The sequence below is a fragment of the Anticarsia gemmatalis genome, chromosome 22 (assembly GCF_050436995.1).
Source record: "Anticarsia gemmatalis isolate Benzon Research Colony breed Stoneville strain chromosome 22, ilAntGemm2 primary, whole genome shotgun sequence".
In the NCBI taxonomy this organism is placed as follows: Eukaryota; Metazoa; Arthropoda; class Insecta; order Lepidoptera; family Erebidae; genus Anticarsia; species Anticarsia gemmatalis.
Genome location: NC_134766.1, coordinates 6,566,893 through 6,590,130, shown reverse-complemented (window position 1 = coordinate 6,590,130; position 23,238 = coordinate 6,566,893). Strand labels below are relative to the sequence as shown.

Sequence of the window (23,238 nt, the reverse complement as noted above, 5' to 3'; positions counted from 1 at the left end):
AAAACTAAATAAAAAGTAACAAAGTTTATTCTAACATAAAACCACGTCGAAAATTTCAACCGTATTTCAGCCCTAGCTACACAGCCGACCTCGGCCGACTAATGACCGAACATAGCAGCCCACGAATTATAATGAGTCGATGTTTTTGTCCTGATGTTAATTGATGCTCCCATGTTGATGAGTGTCTCGCGCCGCGGCGTTACGCGTTACTAACACGATGGGATATATATTATGTCACTCATACGGCAAAGATTGTGAAGATTTAAACGCCAAATATTTTTAAATCAAAAACAAAAAACTATTTGACTGCCTCCGTGGCGCTGTGGTTTAGGTCGCCACGCTGCTAACGTTGCGTCGGGAGATCGCGGGTTCGATTCCCACACGGAACAATTATTTGTGCGATCTAGAGACAACGGGTAAGAAAAGGAGAATGTTTGTGTTGAAATTTTGCCCTAAGTCACTAAACCACGTAGACGAAATCGCGGGCAAAAGCTCGTATTTAATATTTGTTAAATTATCAGGCTCGTTGTTGTATTCAGGCTTCTTTCCTATAATAAAGTATCCTTCCTGTGTCATAAAGACACAGCTTAAGAAAAAAAATACATCTAATCTTTATTTAATCTTATATGTAGAGGTATAATACGTAACAAGTCATGTACAGCACTAACCTAAAAAAAAAACTATCTATTTTCAATTTGAAGCCCAGTCTGAACCCTCGCTAGTTACCTGTGGGCTTAACACTAAAATTAACATGTCCGCGTCGCCCTATCATTACTGACCACGGGCCACGCTAGTTTAGACCCCTCTTTGATATAAAGCTCAACCGTCAAGCTACGATTATGATTGTTATAGAAGGGACTAAAATAAATAAATAAATGTCCCACTGCTGGGCAAGGGTCTCCTCCCGGCTCCCGTAATGAAGGAGGGGTTAGACCTTGAGTCCACCACGCTGGCCAAGTCCGGGTTGGGGACTTTGCATGCCCCTAAATAAATGTAAGAAGGAACTATTTGGAAATAATTAAGATGGTGGATTTCATTTGACAGATGTCATTCTGAGTTAAAGTGGTGAGAGAATTTTATTTGATTTATTTTTTTATTTTTTTTTATTTTTTCAGGGCAAGGGTCTCCTCCCAAACGAGGGGAAGGGATTGGGCCTTGAGTCCACCACGCTGGCCAAGTGCGGGTTGGGAACTTTAAATACTAATGTAATTATATTGACACCAACCGGCCGACATGATGCTAAGCGACTGTTTATCATGAGGTCACTGGTTCTATTCCCGGGTAGGACAACATTGCCGTTTGGGCAACTGGGCTTCGTCGTACATACATAGATAATTCACATCTCTTTTCCATAGGGGTAGGTAGAGACCAAAGAACGCCACTTAGTACGATCCTTACAAACTTTCCTTGTCTCATTCACATCCATACATCTTGTCATATATAAATATCACTTATTTTAAAGTAAATATTCGTAGCTTCCAGTAGTAAAAGGACGTAAGCGGTATTATGTTGATTTAATCTTGTTCTAAGGAATATAACTTATTTTTATGAATAGTTAAAAGAACAATAAGTTGTGTTGCAAAAATACTCGGATTTCATTATTTATAGGTAAGATGAAATAATAGATATGAATATTAGTTCCTAGAAGTATTTCAGGCTTAAAAATATATTCTATTCTTATCTTTACTTGACTTAAAAACTATTGAGTGCCAAAAAACTAAGCTTATTTTAGTTTGACTGACTAACCTGAAAATACTAACTATTACTTGGCTAGTGTAGTGGATTTAGGTACCCTTCCTTTCCTTGCTCCGTGCGACATATTATAATGGTTTCCGGCTCTTAAACTTTTAAAAATACACGCTGCACGTAAAGAAAATCATGCCAAACCCCCCCTAAAAAGGCTAGAACAACCGAGGAACCTAAATCCTTGTTTTGTAGTTCACAAGTTAACCTAAAACTATCATCACTTTTTTCTAAACGTAGGCCCTATCGACTCCCTGTCAGGAACTATTTTAACAGCAACTCGAAACGCCTACCGAATTGGATTTCCAGAGATCAGAATGCAATTTCGACTCTTTCAAAAGTCAAACGCGCTATTTGCGTTGTAAAACAACTAGCGTTTAAACTATCTAGTACCATAGTCAGATACATTGGTTTACTATGCACAATATATATCTATTATCTGTATAAGAAATTAGCTGAATTTTAGCTATTTTTCTTTAGCCGCAGCGCCTATAGTCAAACATAGTAAATAGCTTTGAATGTAAGGTTCGCGACTAGAGGTACACAAAATTCAAAATTGAGAAAATCAGTGACCCGCAAGCTTATTTATGCAGCTGAGGGAAGCCTGTTTGATTCAGTTAGGTACTCTTTATTCTAGAAATACACAGAATTTTTAATTATAATTTAGGGAAATCATACATGCCAAGGCTCTCTACTAAATTCGGGACTTTTATTATACACATACAGCCACACAAAGAACCACGATATGTCGTCAATTTGATGTCGGCGACTACTTATTTCAAGAGTATCATGTCAGCGAATTGTTGACTACCTTTGCAATAAAGTCGCCAACAGCAACTCGTCAACATGGCATGTCAGCAGGTCGGCAACTGTAGACTCCATAAGGGACTATATGCCATCAACGTAAATAAATACATCATCTGTGTGACTTCCTTTATAGCACCCTTAACCTTTCCCTTTCCGGGCCTGAAACCGTTAATCTAAAATATCTCAGTTATTCTAATATCTCATGAGTTGTAAAATTTACGACGTGCGAACCTAATAAAAGCGCCGCAAAATGTCAACTTTTCAGTTAAAGGTTATTTCGCTCGATAATTCGTGATGGAAGTACTAGGTATGTATAGGTATGTAAGAGGTTATTGTTCCTTGAACCAGATGTCTTATAAGAAGGAATGTTTTGACAGATTACCTCTCAATGCGATCCTCAGATTATGTAGCGTTTGACTCATAGATTTTCGTAGATATAGCCAACGCGAATCTCATCAAATAATACCACCACACCAAGTATCTATCTAGACAGATATCAATTTACAAGTAACAATCCCACACTGTCTGCAATTTTTTAAACACTGCAAAAGTATTCTGGGAAAGTATTGGACAATGTTTAGTACAGCGTTGGAGTACAGAAGACTAACCATATCTGAATAACTTTGTAACAAAAATTAAGCAATTTTACCAGCACCAGTCTTGTCAAACTTCAATCCGACCAAAAACTTCGATATCGTTTCAAAGTAGAGGTTGACTCTCGATATTTCGTAGTGGTGTACTAGGAACCCATACTTTATTAAGAAATATGTTGAATCTCAGTTATCCTGATACTGATTATCTCATGTGAAGCAGAGCGATTGAACTAAGAAGTGACCGGTTAGCGGAATGAGACGTAGATAACAGGGGAGACCCCCGGCGACGATATCCAGATGTCTGGAGTAGATGAAAGTCCCAACGAAAAACCTTCCATAGAGTCGGTTGAAATAATACATAATTAACCATGGGTTGAAGTGGACTAATTAAATGTAGAGATAGAAATTAACCATAATTAACGAAGTGCGAAACCTAAACTGGTAATAAAACCGTCGCAAAATGTTAACTTTTCGGTAGAGAGGTAACGACATGGCACTCGATATACCGTGTTGAAGTACTAGGTATACATATGTGGGTAGAGGTGTTCGTAGCTCGTGGCGGGCGGTAGCGCCGTCGGTCGGATGTATAAAGTGGCGCGCCGGTGGCCGCATGACATAGCTATAACTCCGCGGTAGCATGACAAACAGTCGCCGGGAGTGGCATGGAGACGTCTTTATTTTATTACCTTTTTTGTTTAGAACGATGATTTATTATTTTTGTGAGTCATTGAATAAGGACTAAAAAGGTCGTCCATATAATTTTAATAATTATAGTTCTACTGTTGAGTCAGTTGCAAGTATTTTGCAGTTGCGTTATTTTTATTACCAAGAATAAACTCCCAAGAAATAAATTCATAATTCAAATGTCGGCTTAAAAAATGTAATGTTACGTAATATGATTTTTATTTGATGGTATCCATTTAGGAAATCTAGTTTTTGCATTGTCTAAATCTAAATTATAAAACATAAATTTGTAGCATAATCCATTTGGATCTAAAATACAGAATAAACTTATTACCATAACGAACCTACCCTGCTATCTATACCGACAAAAAGCGACAAAAAAGAAAACAAAAACATGTCGTATCATTTCGACTCCACGCTCGGCCAGTGCGCGCTCGACACCGGAGGGCGCCGTCGCTAAAGCGCGATACTACGGGCTCGCCTCGGGCGGCGCGAACCAATTACCCGCCGCCGCCGCGCGGGCATTTACCCCCCCTCCCTCTCTCCCCCCACTTCACACAGCCGCCCGCCTCGCCCCCGACGCGCCGCAGAATTACTTATCTCCTCGCGCCGCTGCGGCCCTGGTACTCTGCCGCCAGCCGTACGCCCGCAATGCGAATGCGCCGCAGCTTTTTGTCGCACGATCATCATGTGCGTACCCCCCTTTTTGCATTTTCCCGGACACGAAGGCACATGAAATGTTTGTCGATATCAATGTACACAATATTTGCGTGTTTGCGCGGATATCGGGAGTAAAATCATGCAGTTGCTTTCGAACAATTAAAAAAAAACGCTATCACGATTCGTTACCGTCGAAAAAAAGAGTTGTGAAAGCACTGTAACTAAATGACATAATGTAGTTTATTACTATCGGAACAGCCCTAGCTGTTTCCGTAGCAATCCGTATTATCAAGTTCAAGTATTCAAAGACAAGTGGTAGGGCCGATAATAAACATAGAGTTTGAAACGTGCTAAGCCTCCATTGTAAACGTCCCGCGAGGATGCTAACGAGTCCGATGGGCGCTAGATGCGGTAATTATAAATTAGGACGCATAATTTTATACGTATTCCACACGAACACTATGATAAATGTGCTTTTTAGGCAGCAGAAGTTACAAACGAGACGATTTTCGAAATATCAACTAAATAATTATATACTGGAAAGTGAAATATTTAAACGACTTTTTTACTTCGACTGCTTTTACGCTTATGCTTTTCCGATCATTATAAATATTTTATCAATATTCTCACATTCATAAATAATGTAAATGCAACTCTATGTTGTATTTTATACGTCAAATAAAATACAGTTGCAGAAATTTTTCAATCGTCCATTGCTTGCGCACTTTGAAAAAAGTCTTGGAGAATTTACTTTTGATAAAGTTACATAAAGAAAAGGAAATGGCTACTATAGATATCACAAAAGACCTACAAGATATTTCTGTCTCACTTTGTCTTTAGCGAATTGAAGAAGATAAGAGAATACAGTGACCGAATTGATCCTAAAGAAATGGTCAGTTACGGATTTGTTTTTAATCCTGAATGTCCCGCTGCCAGGCACATTTATTTTTCACTCCATACTCGTAGTAAGTATAAAACAAAGTCGCTTTCTGCTATCTGTCTAACAATGCTTAGATCTTTAAAACTACGCAACGGATTTTGATGCGGTTTCTCATAATAGATAGAATGTTTGATGGGGAAGGTTGCTGTGTAAAAACATTGAAAGATTTCTATAAAGTAAAGTTTAAAATCGGTTGAAACCAGGGTGAGTCCCTAGTGCGATATAAAGTCCACAAGTACTGAGCATTTAGAAAAATTAACGTCAAAGGATTCTTAATTTTTTTCAAAGTACCTTTCATTACTGTGGTTTAAAAATTTGCATTACAGTTATAATATCAAAACCCTTATCTTCACGCTTTCGTGTTATAAATGAAGTAAGCAGCGTGTCTAATTGAAGGAATGCGAAACACCGTTCAATATGTAATAATATGTTATCGCATTGTTATGCCTAGTGGGAAAGTAATTTATATTTATTTCACTTAAAAATTACCGTTCTGAGTAAAATTTTGAAGTTTAAAACCGTTTTTATATATAGAGGGTTTTTTGCGGGTTATATAGGGAGGGTCTTGTTCACATAGTAATCGGGTCTGCAAGTTGCAACGGTGTAATTCGGACAAAACGTCGGGCAATTAATTAAGTACCGGAAATAGTAGAATTAAGATTTTTGCGTTATAATAATTATATTCACTTATAACTACATACATCTCTGTGTCTCCCGCGATAACTCTAAAAAAATAATTCAGAAATATTCTAACAGGATTCACTTTTTCATTTCAAAGCAACAAATAAAACAGGAGCTTTTGATAATCACTAATCAAATGATAGGACTTTAAGACCTGTAGCTATAAAACAGGGAGACAGAAACTGCATCGAAAAACAACGAATAGACAAGCATACATACATACAAAAGAACAGAAACCTAGTGACTAAGGCTATAGTTCCAAGGGGAGTTTCACAAAATGTAGACAGCGATGCCGTCAGCTTGTCTTTATTTACCTTTTTTTCAACAAAGACCTTTTTCCGAGAGTTCAACTCAGTAGTAAAATGTTTCAACACATTTTCCCTTTAGCGATTCGAGAAATTACGTCAAATATACGTATGTTTTGCAGATTTTTTAAATATTAATTGTTGTTCAAAGTTGATATTGTCAAAGCTTTCCGAGAACTATAAAACCTTTAAATATTTGCTATTAGAAATATAAAGCCATTGATTTATCTGAATAGTTAGGCTATACAACAAAATTAGAAAAATGATATAGCGATCCTTTACATTTTCAGGTTTCAGGACGGTTTTCACCGCCACGATTGTGCTATATCACTTGTGTTAATGCGCGCTATAAATAACTAATCGCTACATTCACGTATCACATGCTAAAAGCACAGGTTTTGATTCTAGACCGAGACAACTGGTGTGATCTCAATTTCAAGTCGAAGACATCACTATTAAAACATCCCTACCTATCTTTAGACTAAAAGATCATCTATAAAGAAACCTTTACATCCATTATTTACAGATAACGTCGTAGTTTTTAATTTTCCTTGGCCGTATCTCCCACGGCATAGTTCCCCGGACTGAAAGCATTCCCATACGAAGCTCGCTTTATACACTCGCTCTTTTACCCCTGCTTATTCGTCCGGGAATCTCAAGGAGTCTCCAGCGAGTACGTACTATACATTAATATTTAGTTGACAACCCCTGACTACGTTATGGAATTTTCAAACGCCAAACTTTGTACTATGAAATAAAATGAAAAGTCTCTTTAGACTGTCAGCAACAGAAAACTATTGGTCTCTTTACTAAAAGTTTAAAAAACCACGTGTTTTGTCTCATTCAAAACTTCATCCAAATTAAAGGGAAAGAACAAAATCATGTTCGTCAAACGATTGAGGACAACAATCTACGCATAAAACCTACTGTACTACGAATCTTTGCCCATCTACGTTAGTAAGAGACCTAAAAAGTCAATCATGTAGCACTAATTAAGGACCTAATATCGCTCCTTGGGATACTCCCTACGATTTACTACACAAATATTTTGTACTACACTTTTCCAGCAATTTGAACACCGAAAAACACTAAGAATAAACTACTTTTACTGACAAAATACAGTTTCTATACAATATTCGATCGGTTATAGGGTCAAAGTGATGTTCAACCGTGTCAAATGCCATATCGTAATCAGATATACGCACACGTCACGGTTCGTGCACTCAACACGTAGACATACGGTTATCTATATTTTTTCGCCGCGCCTTTGTTAAGTCGCACCCGCCCGCCGCTTGCACAGGGCTGTCGAGACACTAGAATTTATGCTGGGCTTTTTAAGTCGTCAAAAAGTTAAAGTTGAATTTTCTAATAGGAATAGTTAAGTATACTCTATCCATTTATTAGATTGAGAGTTTAGGACGTCAATAACAAGAAATAATGTTTTTTTTTTCAAAAAAAATTACAAATCATCTTTTGTATTTTCGAAATGTATTTGTTTTATTCCTGCATTCTCTGTCCATCGTGAACTTTTTGCTTAAGAAAAAATGTTTTTTTAAACTTTTAACACAAATATTAAAAAATACTACGCCTAAAACTACACATTAAATATTTAATGTTTCTATATTTACACAGTACTTCTAGGCATTCTGTTTATAACAATGCAGGGATAGGTCTAGATAAACATCGAGTCGACAAGAAATGCGAACATGTAGGGCGGGCAAAAACTGTCACACTCTTGGCACGCAAAACAACTTAGTATTTAGGTGCCAAATACTGCAACGTTGTATACAAACTGCTAAGATATTTTATATAAAGTACCTACCATAGGATCTTTGTAATCGACCTAACTTTTAGAAATATGATCTAGCGCATTAGATTTTTTTCCTATTTTTGAGATAATCGCTTTTGGCTTTTAGGTTTAATTAAAAAAAATCGGAAATAACTCTCTTCTCTCTATTTTAAATAAATTATCTTTCACACTAACTAGATGCGGGGCAAAGCAACGCAAAAATGCTAGTCTTGCTAAAACAATTTGACATTTAGTTACCAGGGCAACATAAAACGCAGAAGGTTGGTGTGCTCTGGTGGTTATCCCACCACATACAACCATGTATCATGACGGCCCATATTTTGTAGTCTAAATGTAGCCACGTCGCTTATCGGCACTTTTTGCCGCACCCTGTGTAGTCGCGCCTGCCGCTTGTCTCGTGCCTCGAGATCTAGGGTTGTTACGACTTATTGGCGGAATATTTAAAAATTATTCAGCCAGTAGATTTATTGAGAGAGAAATATTTTGGCTAAAAGTCTTTTTAATTTTTAGTCCTCTGTGGGTATAGGGATAGGAGCTATTTGTTAACGTACTAACTTTAATACATTAAACCTTCTTACATTCCCTTCCTGATTTCGTTTAACATTACATTCCATACTTCGTGAAAAATGCATTGCTATCAATTTATCTTCTACAATGTTAAACGCAGTTAAGTATTTTCAAACTAACATCAACTGAGGTCACAACATAATCCTTTACCGAAAAAAGTTTCAATATTTTTACCCCCAACAGGGATAATAGATCTACTTGGCGTTTTGGCCAGCCCTGACTATAATTTACGAGCGGGGCCGCGTCGGCCCGTCGTCGGGCGCGAGCCGGGCCCAATTTATAGCGTAATTTTTACAATGGCCCACCGACCTATGTCGGGATTATACAGTTCTTGACCGTTCTGCGGTGCATTGAGAGTAACGTATTGTTCAGCGTGTTATGTAAGAGGGAGCTCTTTGTGGGATATGAGCGCCTGGTAGATGAAGGGACTAAGGGCTTTATTTTTTAGGTTAGTTTTTAAGAAAGTACTGACTTCATTTTTTAATACGGTCTAAATATTAAATGAATTTCCGTGATATTTTTGTTAGGTATTTTACCAGTTGCTCACGATTTTTAATTGAAGAATTGAACAGAGCCTCAATATAATAATCTTATTTGTCAAGTAGAAGAAGCAGGTACGGATAACGTCCTTCAAATGTTAATTAAATTAATTTTATCGGTGTCGAAAAAGAGCCATACCATCGGATATGTTTATTTATTCTTGTTTAAAAATAAACATACAAACATCCATCGTCACTAATCTTCACATTTATAATATTAGTAGGACGATTTAGTAATTCACACGAAAAAAGAATCATTGTCTGATTATTTCGTCAAAAAAAAAGTGAAAGCACAAAAATCCTACACATTTTTTCAAATCTTCATTCTAGAATATAATCTCCCGCGGCAAAAGGATGCACAGATCTGATAGCGCCCAAAAACTAGAACACGCGAATAAAAAAAAATAACAAAATGCTCTTTGGCACAGACGTAAACGTAAATGTCGGTAGAACGAGTGTGCATTCCGTCATTTGTATGGCGTCCCATGGGACACAACGAGATCTGACGAGATTCTCTCACATACATTTTTTACGTCGAAGATATTGCCGAGTAAAACCGACTCCCAAGATACAGACGTCTTTGATTTTGAAATTTATTTTAAGTGTACTAATTTTGAATCATGGGATTGTTTTTAAATATGTACATTTTTTATTGTTCTTCAGTAGCTAGTTTTATTCTCGCTGATTGCTCTTTTTAAAGAAATAGAGAACCGTAACCGGTGTTCCGGTATGACAAGATGTATGGATGTGATTGAAGCAAAGGATGTTTGTAAGGATCGTATCAAGTGGCGTTCTCTGGTCTCTGCCTACCCCTATAAGAAAAAGACGAATTAGAAGGAGATTTGATGTAGGTATAGTCTCAACATAATAATACTGTTAGTGCGTTTTTTGGTATTTATAATAGCGAATCAGTCATCGCACAAAATGATATCTTAGAACCCTAATTACATACACCAAACTAGCAAATAACCTTAAATTGACTTCGTTCAGGCAGTTGCGAATTTTCTATTCCACACAAAGACACATAAAGGGGAATTTTAGTTAATTTCAACACTAACACGTGACAGCGTGCGATGATCACCTGGCAAACGGGAGTTGGTCAGTTCAAGTTACGGAACAAAACTCGTTTTTGGTAACGTAATTTTGCTACGTTTCGTAATTCTCTGTGTTCCTAGTACATAGTTAGTAACTACAATAGATCCTGTGTGCCTGAAATGTTTTGTTACGAAGGAGAGAGGCACTAAAGCAGCTTATTTTTCTGTGCTGTTTCATTCTTTACGTTATTTGTACGAGTTACTTCCTAATTGACTGTTTCCGTAGCGAGTAGTTTATGTGACTGTCTCGCATCGATGTTATATAAGACTGGATGGAATCCTAGTCTAGGCTTAAAGTTAGACTTAATTATTATTGACAATAAATTCTCAAAAATTGTGTGGAGTAGAGAAGTTGAGGACGCAAATCTAGGACTTGAACCTTTTTTGTTGTTGTATTTTTTAGAATCGAAGACGATAATAAGTTTGTAACTTGTTGCACTTTGCTCATCGGCGACTGTAAGTTATCTTTAGTAGAATCATAAACTGTTACTACTTATTAAATGTACTACCTAGTAGAAAAGTAATTTTTTTACTCTCTTACTTTACTTAGTATTCTTGAGTTGGTTTCATAATTTGGCTGTTATTTGCGTGCATTATTTGCAGTATTTGGTTTATTTATTCTGACTTTGAATCATATAACCTTCTAAATCATGCCGAATATCAGTAATTTTTCCAAAAAGATCCGGCCATATTGGATTCCAATTAAACGTCAAAATATTCCCGCCTAATCGTGCAGTTGTTCATCAACATCAACATTTTCGTGGTAATATCGCGTGGCAGGCAGTAAGCGATTCTTGCACATGCTAGCTTCACCCGGCGCAGTGTGATCATGTGGAATAATTTAATTGCCGACCAACCACCATACTGCATCCGCCATTGCGCCGCGCGCGCGCTTTTATTTTACTTTTTTTTTGTTTCTCGACGTGTGTGCCAGTCTTGTTTGGAGTGGTTAAAATTAGAAGTGATATGTCTTTTTAAAGTCATGGACTTTTTGACAAATCGATATGCATTTTTTTGTAGAAATTAATCATATTTATCATTGATTTATGTTTACAATTTGTCAGTGGTCAGATATTCCAAAAAATAAAGGACAAAAAATATGCTTTTTAACATATAAAATGCACACGCCTGACATTCTGATAACACCATTAACCTTTTAAACATAGATAAAGGAGATCACCATCATTTTTATTCCGCAAAAAAGGCCATGAAGACAGGATTTATCTTGATTAGCAAAAGGATTAGGAAACCCATAAATTATAGGAATTTAAAAGGTCCCCGTTGCTAATAAGCGTTTAATTTTGCGCGCAGGTAAAAACGGCACGGCTTGGTCGTGGTCCAGCATTCATTTTAATCAAGTGTGTCAGCCGAACCACCCCGATTGCCAGATGAATTATACTACGGCCGCTTTGTTTTATTATAACGCTGGCAATGCGACGCTCGATTTTTAAATTCCCCAGACATTTTTTTATTAGTTTGACATCTTCATTTGAAATTCGGTCTCGTTTAAGTAAACGGTTCAAATGCACTTCTTGAGTTGTTTCGCTAAGTTTACATTTCACACTTAATTTTATTATTTACTTACTTTCTGTAGAACAGAGGTCGTAGAACTAATATTTTGCAAAATAGAAACGGTGTGTCAACGAGCAAGTCGCGTTACGATCGCACATTAGTGCGAGTTGAGTTCTCTCTACCAGTATCTCAGAACGTTGCAGTTTACGCTATTTATTGCAAATTGTTAATAAAATATGTACGCATGGACGTTGACAGGTCCAGGTTTAGTGCCGTCTTCTGTTCTTATACTTGGATCTGTGTGGTCCGAGCTTAAATAATTTATTCATATATCTAAATCAAATCATTTATTGGTCCAATAAGGTAGCGTCATAGCGCTCTAAATCTTCCGGCTTGTTTGTTTGCTTTTACCCTCTCTCTAGAAACTATTTGCGGTACATGACCACTTCATCCGTGACCACACAAGTTTGTGGGATCGAATCTTCTTCGTTAATTTTATCGATTCATTGAGTGAGACACCAAGTAAAGCTGTCATCGCAATCGCAACAATTGATCGATACATTCGATAAGAATCACCAGGCTGACATAACGTGACAAGAGGTTGCGCGATCAAGTAGAACAAGCAGCGTTGGATCGATCGCTGTTATCGGCCACATATCAGCGGTGGCATCTATGTGTGGTCGCCACGACCACGCCACCCATTGTTCTCCACGTTTTTGCTAAACCGTGCGCCCGGAGCGCCCGGTGAATATAAATTGAATGCGAGCGTTTGTTTAAAATTTCACACCGCGTCCGTATTGTCATGTGCGCGTAGATACGGGGGGAAATGTCCCGCAACGCGCTTTTACAAGCCTCCGGCTATTGAAAGCTTAGCAAATATACTCGTGAAATTAGAATGCACGTTCGGTGCACGGTCAAGTGGTCGATTTTGATCCTTGTTTGGAACAAAATAATTGGAAACCAGAGGTAGCTAGTGTACTGTCACAAAGAGAATGTTATTTGTGAGTTGCTTAAAATCGCGATGCAATTATTCCTAGCTGGTTTTGTATTTATAACAGAAATGTTAACCTCCTGCATTGCATACGCTAAGCTAACTAAACTTTGACTTGTAGTTTACCATTTATAACATCCAAAGAACCGAACGAAATATTAATAATAAGCGGATCTGTGGGCCGCAGTGAGTTCAGGTGAGACCTGGCTCGCGGGATAGCCGACTCTTTAATAAACATGAGGTAGCAGGCTGGGCCGCTAATAATAAATGAGCGAGCGAGCCGGCCACGTCTGCACACCCGGCACCCGGCGCAAGGGAAACTAGGAGAGTATAACTACATCTTATAACTAATGTTGCGACCATTATGGTTTGATGAAACCCTAATCACTGCAAGCGTTTCCTTGATCACGTTTTTGTTGTTACCCTGTTCTTTTTGATAGATAAGGCTTGCATAGTTAAGTATCAGATAAAGCAAGATATTTCATTTCTCAAAATTTTTAATTTTGTACCATTTGCTTGTTGACTTGATTTAAAAATTAAGGATAGGATGATTTTACTGGTTACGCGTAGACGTTAACATAGATACTCTATACCCAGTTTACCTTTGCACCTTCCGCAGTTGTTAGTAAGGAGTCGAAGACATCCTTAGTATATTGCTTAGGTGTCAGATAGTATTTATACATATGGGTAACTGTCGTAATTAGAACAAAACAACATCCCATCGTCCGTCCTTCTAATTCTGTCTAATCTATTCACAAGAAACGAGAGGAAATGAAAAAGCAGTTTCCAATCACTGGTCGTAAGCAAAAAATCTAATAATGTAGCTCCATTATCCATGGTGGACGTTTGATAACACTTGATTGAGTTCTTAATTAACAATGTCTTTGATTTATCCACCATCACGCAAGTTACCGTTTTACGAGATTTTGTCCCGGTACGGAGTTTTATGATTACGATTATGATTGGCAGATTCTTAAAACCGGTCAAATCTTATATACAATTTCTTAGTTTTTGTCCCAATCATACATAATTAATGTTAGTTAGGCTACTCTAAAATTCCGTAGAACATAATCCATGTTGCCAAACTTTGAATGAGCAAAGCAGGACGTAAACCGGCAAATCAAGATAGCTCTTCTAGACGCATCCATGATGAATGAGTTGGTTCTCCGCACTATGATGACAGTGTCATGTCTTCCTCAATTATGCTAACCTGGTACTTCGGTAGTATACATCACCTGTTCTTTGATCTTTATACTATCTTTTTTGTTTATTTCATTTATAAGATAATGATGACCTACTAAAACGGGCCCATCATTTTCAGAAAAGTGCATCAGTAAGATCTTTGATGCATTCATTCATTCATTGGATCCCACAGCCATTGATCATTGCTATTCAAAATATTGTAAAGCCTCAAGCACCGCCTCAAGAGTACTCGAGCTCGAGATTTATTCAATGAATGAATCTGATAGATTTCCTCATGCGTTATGTTTCCTTGGTAAAACGGTAAGCGAAATCACCTGTTTCTATTTATGAATAAGAGCGAAAATAAACAATGTAGTGTGACGGTTATTATCGTTTTGTTTGATGACAAAACCAACCTGTATGAAGTGAACACAAAAGTAATTTAAACGATACCAACAATCATGCAGGCTAGAGAAATACAAGAAAATATTTACCATATAATAGAAAGAAAGTCGACAACAGCAAAGGCATAATACATAAAATTGTATTGATCATCGATACCTTAAATAAAACCGAGGACATTCTCACCTTTACCGGCGGCGTGGGTATGTAAAGAGGAGGGTCGTTCTGGGAGCCACTGTATATTTCTTGTCCGTCCATCCCAACTTTACACCCATCCGCGTCATGCACGCTGTATCTGCACACGATCCCGTCGGCGGGCTTGGCGTCGTAGCCCGGAGGTTTTCCAACGTGAAAACCCTTCGCTTTCACCCAAAAGCGGAACTTTGAACTGTCAGAGCTGTTGCACTCCTCTCCTCGGAGCGTGCGCAGGATTCGCGCATACTTTTTCAAAGTTATTGTCTTCGTTTTCGCCAAATCACCGTACGTCTGAATCACCCAAGGCTGGTACGTCGAAAACAGATCCAATTTAGGATCCCCAGTGTGGATCTTGGATCTCTTGTTGTTGTTTTGCTCGTTTTTCTTGTCTTGTTTCGAGCTCCCAGCGGTTGATTTACGTTTCGACGGTTTCCGCGGAGTTTTCTCCGGAATAGCTTCCTGCGTTAACTTTTTACGAAGTCCGCGGTCACTAATCATCGCCGCTGCCATGTTTAATAAGTTATATTAGCACTGCACTTAAAAGTTAGCTCCTCATAGTCTAGTTAACAGTTTAATTTGTCTTTGAACTGATCACAAAGTCACTGTACGTCTTCCCCAGTACTCTTTTGTTTTCCATTAGGGCAAACGCAACTCGTATCGCTCTAAGAAACGGTTCCAGAATTGTTTTCGCGGAAAGTTGTCGAACTGAAAAGTTCCCGAGTCTCGTGCGTACAACTTCGAGAACGCGAACTTTTGACTGCGAAGTTCGCATCGACCTATAAGGACTTTGTGTAGAGGAAAAGTTTTCCCGGCGGGCGGCGATCGGGACCGCCGCAGGAGAACGTCGCTCGCCCTTTTAGTATTTTTGATTACAGCACCGGCTTCGGATGATCGGTCTTTCCGAATCAGCTGGACTGCAATTTTACGAGATGATGAACATCTGTAGTTATTTATTGTCAACCATATCATAGAAATCGGTAGTGTCAAAATAATCAAAAGTCGATTTAGAAGTTTGTTGGTAAACAATCCGGCTGGCAACAGGTGTCAGCGATCGAAGTTCGAAAGAAGAAAAAAATTTGGTGGCGAAACAAAAAAGTACCGGATGGTGCGGGGCAGACGTCCCGTGCGGAGTTCGCGCGGCGGGCAGAGCGCTGCGCGACACAGATCTACCGTGACGACCGCTCGCGGACAGCGCGCGCGGAGCACTGAAGTACGGGCGCTAGGCGCACGGCGCGTCGAAGCGCGGTACGCGGCACGTGCGGGACGGGCCGACGCTATGCCCGCAAAACAATCGGGCCGATCGTCGGCCGCGGGGCGCCGCCGTCCTACACCGATAATACTCGCACTTGTGCCCGTCCTTCGCGTAGATAACGCGACGCCGGCTATTGTTCCATAGATAAGTTTACTTGTAGTTATACTTGTGTGCTTATTGTTTGCCGACGCGTTCCAATACGATTATACCGGCACTGAGCCACGAATACCTATGTGTTCGATGCACAAGTTACGATCGACGTTAAAGTTAACCCAACGGGGGATTAATTTGCAATGGATTGCAGACGTTGTTGTTACGAACTGAGCTGAAAAGCTGGGAGCTTGTTAAATTATTAGACTGTTTTCATTCAAGTTTTGTTGCCGTTTGATAATGGTTTAACACCGATTTTCGTAGCGCTGTTAATTATTATGTCGCCAATCGCAAAAAGTTTTGTTCAGCTTTTTTGTAGTTTGTGATGAATTGGGCGGACCTGAAAAGAGAATACTACGGGTTTCCTTATTAAAAGTTATTAAAAATATGATAAGGTCGCCAGCTGCCTTAAATTCTAACCAAACATGACTCTGGAGTCATTTCATCTCTATTAATTAACGTAGACCAAAAAAAAAAAAAATTTGTTATCCATGTAATAAAAGTCTCCGTTTTACCACAATTATTTATTCAATAATTACTAATCTACACATTACATACCTACTGATTTAATTTAATTTATAGTACACATGTCTGCAAATAAGAACATTATTGCAATGAAAATGTAGATCTTTATGTAAAAACTATTCCATAATCTGTGGTTAATCTCAATAAATTATTCCCTTTTTCTAAATAAATTATAATAAAGCTCATCATTCGCGTCGGAGTCACCCGCCATCCTGAGTCCGAACTGACAGACACAGATCGAGCGGCGCGCGTTCAACATTAAATGCCGCGGCGATCGACGCGCGCGCGCACTTCTAAACAAATTCGCTTTGACATGTTCTCAACATTTCATACAAACTAGCCATACAATTTTTTACTTTAAGTCTCTTATTACAAAGTCGTTTTTTTATCATTGTTAGGATGGATATAATGCGTTTTGTAATTAGCAACGTTTGTGCTGCGCGCGCATCGGGCACGAAACTGGTGCGCACGAGCCCGCACTCTTGCGCGAAATGTGCGCATGTTACTAGGCGCACATAAAATATGAAGAGCCACAAAGGCGGCAAGACCACCAGCAGCGGCGCGCGCGCATACTTATTGCCTCCTCCTTTCAAATAGGCGCCCCATTCAATTTTAGCTCTTATCCGTGTAATTTTAAGGAATACTTTCTTATAACTATTGTGATTTGTAATAAGTTGGGAGTTGCCAAAAGTTTGACTGCTGGCATTGGGCTGTTAAGTTTGAACAAAATTCTTTATAATTCTTTGCTTTTATGCTGCCCTATGAACTTGATGAACACGTTAGCCATGATTTCGGATCATTATTTTTTTTATTGATTTTGCTTGATCGAGCGATTGATCTAGCCCTAATTTAATTTTCTTGGTGAACTATGTCTCAGGGCATTCTAAAAAGCATTTGCGCTAGTTTCTTGCGAATTACTGTTACAACTATTCATTTGTTTGGTTTTAAATATACTGTGATTGAGACTGAATGCAATTAATTACCAACGATTCATTAATTATTTTAGTATGAAAGTACCCAAAAACGCCAAACAGAAAAAAAACACTGAATTACATATTGATCAACTAGATTGAATAAGAAGAATCGATGTTGCTTCATTGAACGAATTTCTACTAGGTTACCATAACATTAAAGGAGATATAATAATTAGGTTCGACGAATATTGAACAGAACGTTAAATCGTTTAGTTCCGACTTTAATTCATAGATGGCGTAAGGAACAATAAATAGACAGCAACTTAAATTTTCAGGAAACTTTGTCGATTACATTTGCAATGTTTTATTTTGTGTAATATTAATTTTCTGGCGTGTCTTAAATAAATATAATATTAAAATACATTCATCTTATAATTATTTATTACTTTTCCTAAACACAGAATAAGAAATAACTTGAACCAAAAGTCACAGTAATTCAGGCAGCACCCATCTGTCGATAACCGCGAGTACGTACAATTTTGTAAACGAAACAGTCTCCGTTGCCAATTGGTGACTATCTTGCTCAAAAGTACCAAGACATCATAACTACGCAGTAGCTGCACGATTGGTATTGCGCGTACGCGCCAAGCCTTGCGGGAGGGCGGTACCAATCGGTTACGCCCCTTTCCTGTCTCTTTCTAACACTACTGTTTCATTCACTCATGAAACTCACCCGCATCCGAATCAGATCTAAGCAATGCTCGCGCACACACGCACACACATTTTCATTGTGTTGGGTTGGCCATACGTGTGCTGTAATTCATTAATTAAATACAATACGTAATGTTACGTGATACATAATAACTGACAATACTGTTTATCTATGATATCACTTTAAGTTGAATTAATTATCATAAGACGTGCAAATATTATAAAATAGATTACAAAACCTCTTTAGACGTCTAAAAATTACTTTCTTTATTAGTCTGATGATCAGATCCCTTTGATATTGACATACTATTATTGATAAATTTATCATCACTTAATTAAATTATTAGCCCAGCTGTGGGATAGAATAGAGCCAACAAAATCTTAACGCAGTTTTTTTGGTAGAACATATCTAAATAAGACAGAGAAACGTTAATTCGTAATTAAAGTCCCATACAACGCAAAAATAAACAAACATTTCGTTCGAGACAAGCAAAGTGAACGGGGTAGACGGACTTACGCGGTTTTGATTTAACCGCCTTGCGCTTATACCAAGGCAACATACGTCATACAGAGTCTGATTAAACCAAGTGTCACAAACGACACAGTTTTACCTCTTTACGTTTATGCGCTCCTAGTTATATTGTTCCCAAAGAAACTCGAAAACCGCGTATATGCGTCGGGAAGTCCATCCAAGCTTTCTTGCCAAACTACGAAGCTGAATTTCGAGCGGTTTCCTTTTAATATTTTCTGTCTTTTTCTAACAGTATGGAATAAAATGAGATGATTGGTTCAAGAGCGTGGTTCACCGGTTGTCGTCTCTCGGTTCGTGTCAGTGACATATTGCTAGTTCTTTCATAGCCCGATTTACTAGGGCGTCATATAGTTGCAGTGGTCGAGTAAAAGTGATCCACCTCCTAAATAAGTTTGTTCGGGAATGTGATGTAATGATACTAGATCTGCAGAAACTGCAAAAGTTGATAGAGTCAGTAAAATAAGGACGTGTTGAAAAAGACTTCGTTCAAAAAAATAACTTAATATTTTAGTAATTTGATAACACATACAACATCACGCCTTTTTCCACATAGCGGTACGCAGAGAGCAAAGAACGCCACTTGGTACGATCCTTACAAACTTCCTTTGCCTCATTCACATCCATACATCTTGTCATGCTTGTCATTATTTGATAATCTTCATACAATAAATAATAGGAAAAACTATGTATATTAAATAAAATCGTGAAAAATATAAGAAGTTTTCCATTATTTTTTATCCAACATGTAAATTATTTAATTTTATACTATTTCGTTCACAACTTATATCCACACAATTCTACAATCCCACATAGACGCCCACTGCTGGGACATACAGTTGAAGTCGGACATGCAAATATTTGCCTCGTGTGGGAACGTAACCCACGGCCCGTGACGGAAGGCGGGGCGATACGCCTCCGCGTCACCACGGGTGGCTAATTAGAAGGGATCTTCTTAGAATATTTATGATTATTTCATTGTTTCGAAAAAACTTCACGCTTGTTCTTTTTTTTCTATAGCTATAAGTAGATGTGTATAAAAGAACTAAATGTCCGATGTGCTTAATAAAGAAACAGTATTTGTATTAACATGTCTAAATTCCATCTGATAAGATAATGTTACAAATCACATCCAAAGCTGCTTACCCCCGGTTTTTAAGGAACATTTAGCGGTAGTTTATCTTCACCAAAGTATAAACTCATCAGAAAAAAAAAACGCTATTGAATAGATAAACTACCGCTAAATGTTCTCAGAAACGGGGCAGTAAGTGGTCGTTTTTGATTAAAACAAACTTACACATTATTATTACATACTAGGACGCGTGTGTCGTTCATCCTTTAATTTTGCCACATACCTATGGGTTAATTATTAAAAATAAAATGTAAGCTCCTCGAATCAACTATCCTCCACCCAAATTTCATCCAAAACGGTGCCACCGTTTTTACGAATACATTATAATGGTAAATTCTAGTTTCAGATCAAGTATTTTTCTCAGTTATATCAGCTGTTCGCAAAGGAGCAGTGTAGGAGTGTTAGGTATCTGCGCCGGTACGGTTAGTACGTCGTTGATACAATCGACTCGGTCGCTAATGCGGGCCTTTCGTAGTTCGCTTCACGACACTCGCACTCCACACCCGGCGAGTAGTGATGGGCTAGGATGATATCGATAAGTCTATCTATTTAATATTTTAGCACTTTCTAAATCAGGATGACTTCGACTGACTATTATTATATCGATAACAGTGCTATCTGCATAGTTAACGTGTGTTTCGAAACTAAGAAATGTAGGTATTTAAGAGTGTGCTAGAAACCAAGGACTTGTCCTGGTTAAAAATTTCCTCTTATGAAAAAGCGGGACCCTCTCTTTTGAGCTTAGATTGGACACTTAGAGTTTTTATAAGAAAATGCAGGTCTATAGGACAGGCAGGCATAAAAATTTTAGACATAATCGTGAAAGCATGATTAATGAGTTCCTTCTTAAGTTTCACGTTATGGTCTATCTTGCGGTCATTTTATAGTGTTCGATTTTACAAAAATAGTTTATTTTATTTACAACTAACATTTTAATTGATTTGTGGACATTTCAAGAAATTGCTCGACAAATCAAAACAATTAGAAAAAAGTTAGCAATACGGAAAATTATAAAATAAAAAATATTGTCCTTTTCATCGATAAACAACCAAAAAAAATACCCCATCCCTATCGACACCTACTTAACTGGCCGAGCCAGTGCCGCGCGCCGCGGTTTGATCGCTGCCTCCCCCGCCCCCCGGCCCTGACGCACCCACCCCCCGTCACCACCACTCGGCCCGCGGCTTATCTGACGCGGAAGCCCGTAGACCAGATATATTTCATCTCGCCACTCGACAGTTTTTCTGCACTCAGCGAGTTCAGTACTCTTACAGTTGCCTGGACGCCTGGTACTTGATCGTAATTTTGTTAAGTAAAAGTTAAAAATTGTCCGCGAAAATTCTTCATCGTTTTTCGACAAAAATATTTTTCAATTCTTTCAGTACAGTTTTCAAACGCAACGAAACAATGACGGTTCATGCAGATATTACGCTGTTATTTTAGTTCCATTGCGGGATAGGCAGAAATAAACTTACTAAAATTTTGATAGTAATCTTTAAACCCTTCTTACACACTCATTCATAGAAGTTCCATAATAGAAAATAGTAAGTACCTTTAGTAACCTTAGTCTACCTCTAAAGACCCGTTTGACGCACCGAAAATCTCTCCTTATAATAAGAACTTATCCCTAGCTAAATGCTAAAAGCTAAATGTCAATTTCCACGGAATTTTTGCAACACTTGACTTAAACTCATTAAAAGGTATAGTTTCCTATAAAATGTCTATAGAAAATATCAGCAACTGCACTATAGGTAGTTATTTAATAAGGAGACCGTAACGGTCGGATTACACTGCCTTTTGCTATAGACTAGACACAGGCTATTGAAGACACGTCTATCAGTTCTACGATGGAAAATTAAAGTCTCCTTTGATATGTTTAAAACGAATCAATTTTAAATATTTTCTAGTTAATTTTAGGCATGTGTGTAGCGTGTGCAACGGTTAAAGGTTAGTGTCGCCGTGTCATTGTAAATTACACCGTGATCTAGGTTCGATTCTTGTTTGATGTATAGAGAGGTCTCAAATGTGTACTTTGTGATTCCAGATTTTATTCCTCTCAGGTTCCGTCATTCCGTCTCAGGAATAAAATCTGGAAAGTATTCAAGTTTTTGTTATAAATTAAAATTAATCCAATGGCTGCCGTCCTATAAATTAGTGTTATCAGTTCGATTCCAACATAGCATTTGTAAAATTACATACATAAAACGTATTTTTCCCACCGGGGTAGGCTGAAAAATCAACATTTGTAGTATAATTTATCATCTAAGTATTCAAAAATAATGCACCAGGTCTAGAACATAGCTATATTAGCTATATTTGTCTAATTTTCTAATTAAACGCCTAAATACATAGTAACACGGTTATAGCCGGCTCAAATAAAAATGATTTCCGTCCGGGCAACATTGGCCCGGATACCGGCTTGCGGCTTACTTTGGCTTTTAATTAAAAAATTACGCCTACAAACGCAGCTTATTAGTTTCACAGATTTTCAGTAAGTTTAGATTTACTAACTCTTTAGTTATAACTAATAAATATGTTAATTATAATGATAAAATCTAGCTTTAGTCTTTAATTATGCAGAACAGAATGTGTGATTTTAATTTCAATACAAAATATAACGCTATAAAATCCGAAAAATATGTGTTACCTAATTTTAGTGGACATTCTACACGTTAATTCTGAGGTCCGATTAGTAGAATGTGCGACTGTCGGTCACGAGATTTCGGGTTCGATTCCTAAGTCGGTCAAAGTGCTATTGGGTTCTTTCTATTGGCATGCCCTCAAAAGGAGCCCGGATTTTGTTAACGTTCACAATAAAGCAAAAATACTATATGTTCTATGAAAAGTGAGTGTATTTCAAACTTTTAATATAATTGTATAATTGTATAAGTAATTTAACCCATTACTGTCCCACTGCTGGGCAAGGGTCCCGTAATGAGTTAGGCCTAAAGTCCACCACGCTGGCCTAACTGGCGATTGCTAACTCAACAATCTCAGCATAAACTTTTTCAAGAAATACAAATGAAATATTTGCCCAACAATATTTCAGTAGCATTGTGTATTGCAGTCAAGATTGGCTGAATACATCACAGTGGATGTTCGCGTTTGACATACGTGTTCTACTTGAGAAATACGATAAATAAACCTATCGGACTTCGGACATGGACAAATGCGGACCTATTTCTATTGTAGTGTAAAATTAACTGTGTTTTTTTACTTTAGATAATCTTTTTATAATGTTTTAGAGCCTTAAATAGGCTATTTTATTGAACTATCCAGTTTTCTATAGTAATTGGTGGTGTGTGAATGTTTGTTAAAGT

At 37.9% G+C, this 23,238-nt stretch overlaps 1 protein-coding gene across 5 annotated transcripts in view; it reads right to left on the bottom strand.

Annotated features, from left to right (window-relative positions):
* Positions 1-15,983, bottom strand: part of LOC142982555 (nucleolar protein 4) — a 151,836-nt gene extending 135,853 nt beyond the window's left edge. The window contains exons 1-2 of one of the 5 annotated variants that reach the window (XM_076129097.1): positions 15,805-15,983; positions 14,670-15,410 (exon numbers count right to left, since the gene is read on the bottom strand). In XM_076129097.1, the coding sequence (XP_075985212.1) occupies positions 14,670-15,215 (546 nt within the window). In that variant the 5' untranslated portion in view covers positions 15,216-15,410; positions 15,805-15,983. Of the gene's footprint in view, positions 1-14,669 lie in introns of all 5 variants that reach the window. The other 4 variants (XM_076129098.1, XM_076129100.1, XM_076129102.1 and 1 more) reach the window with 4 other exon arrangements.
* Positions 15,984-23,238: the final 7,255 nt, after the last annotated feature.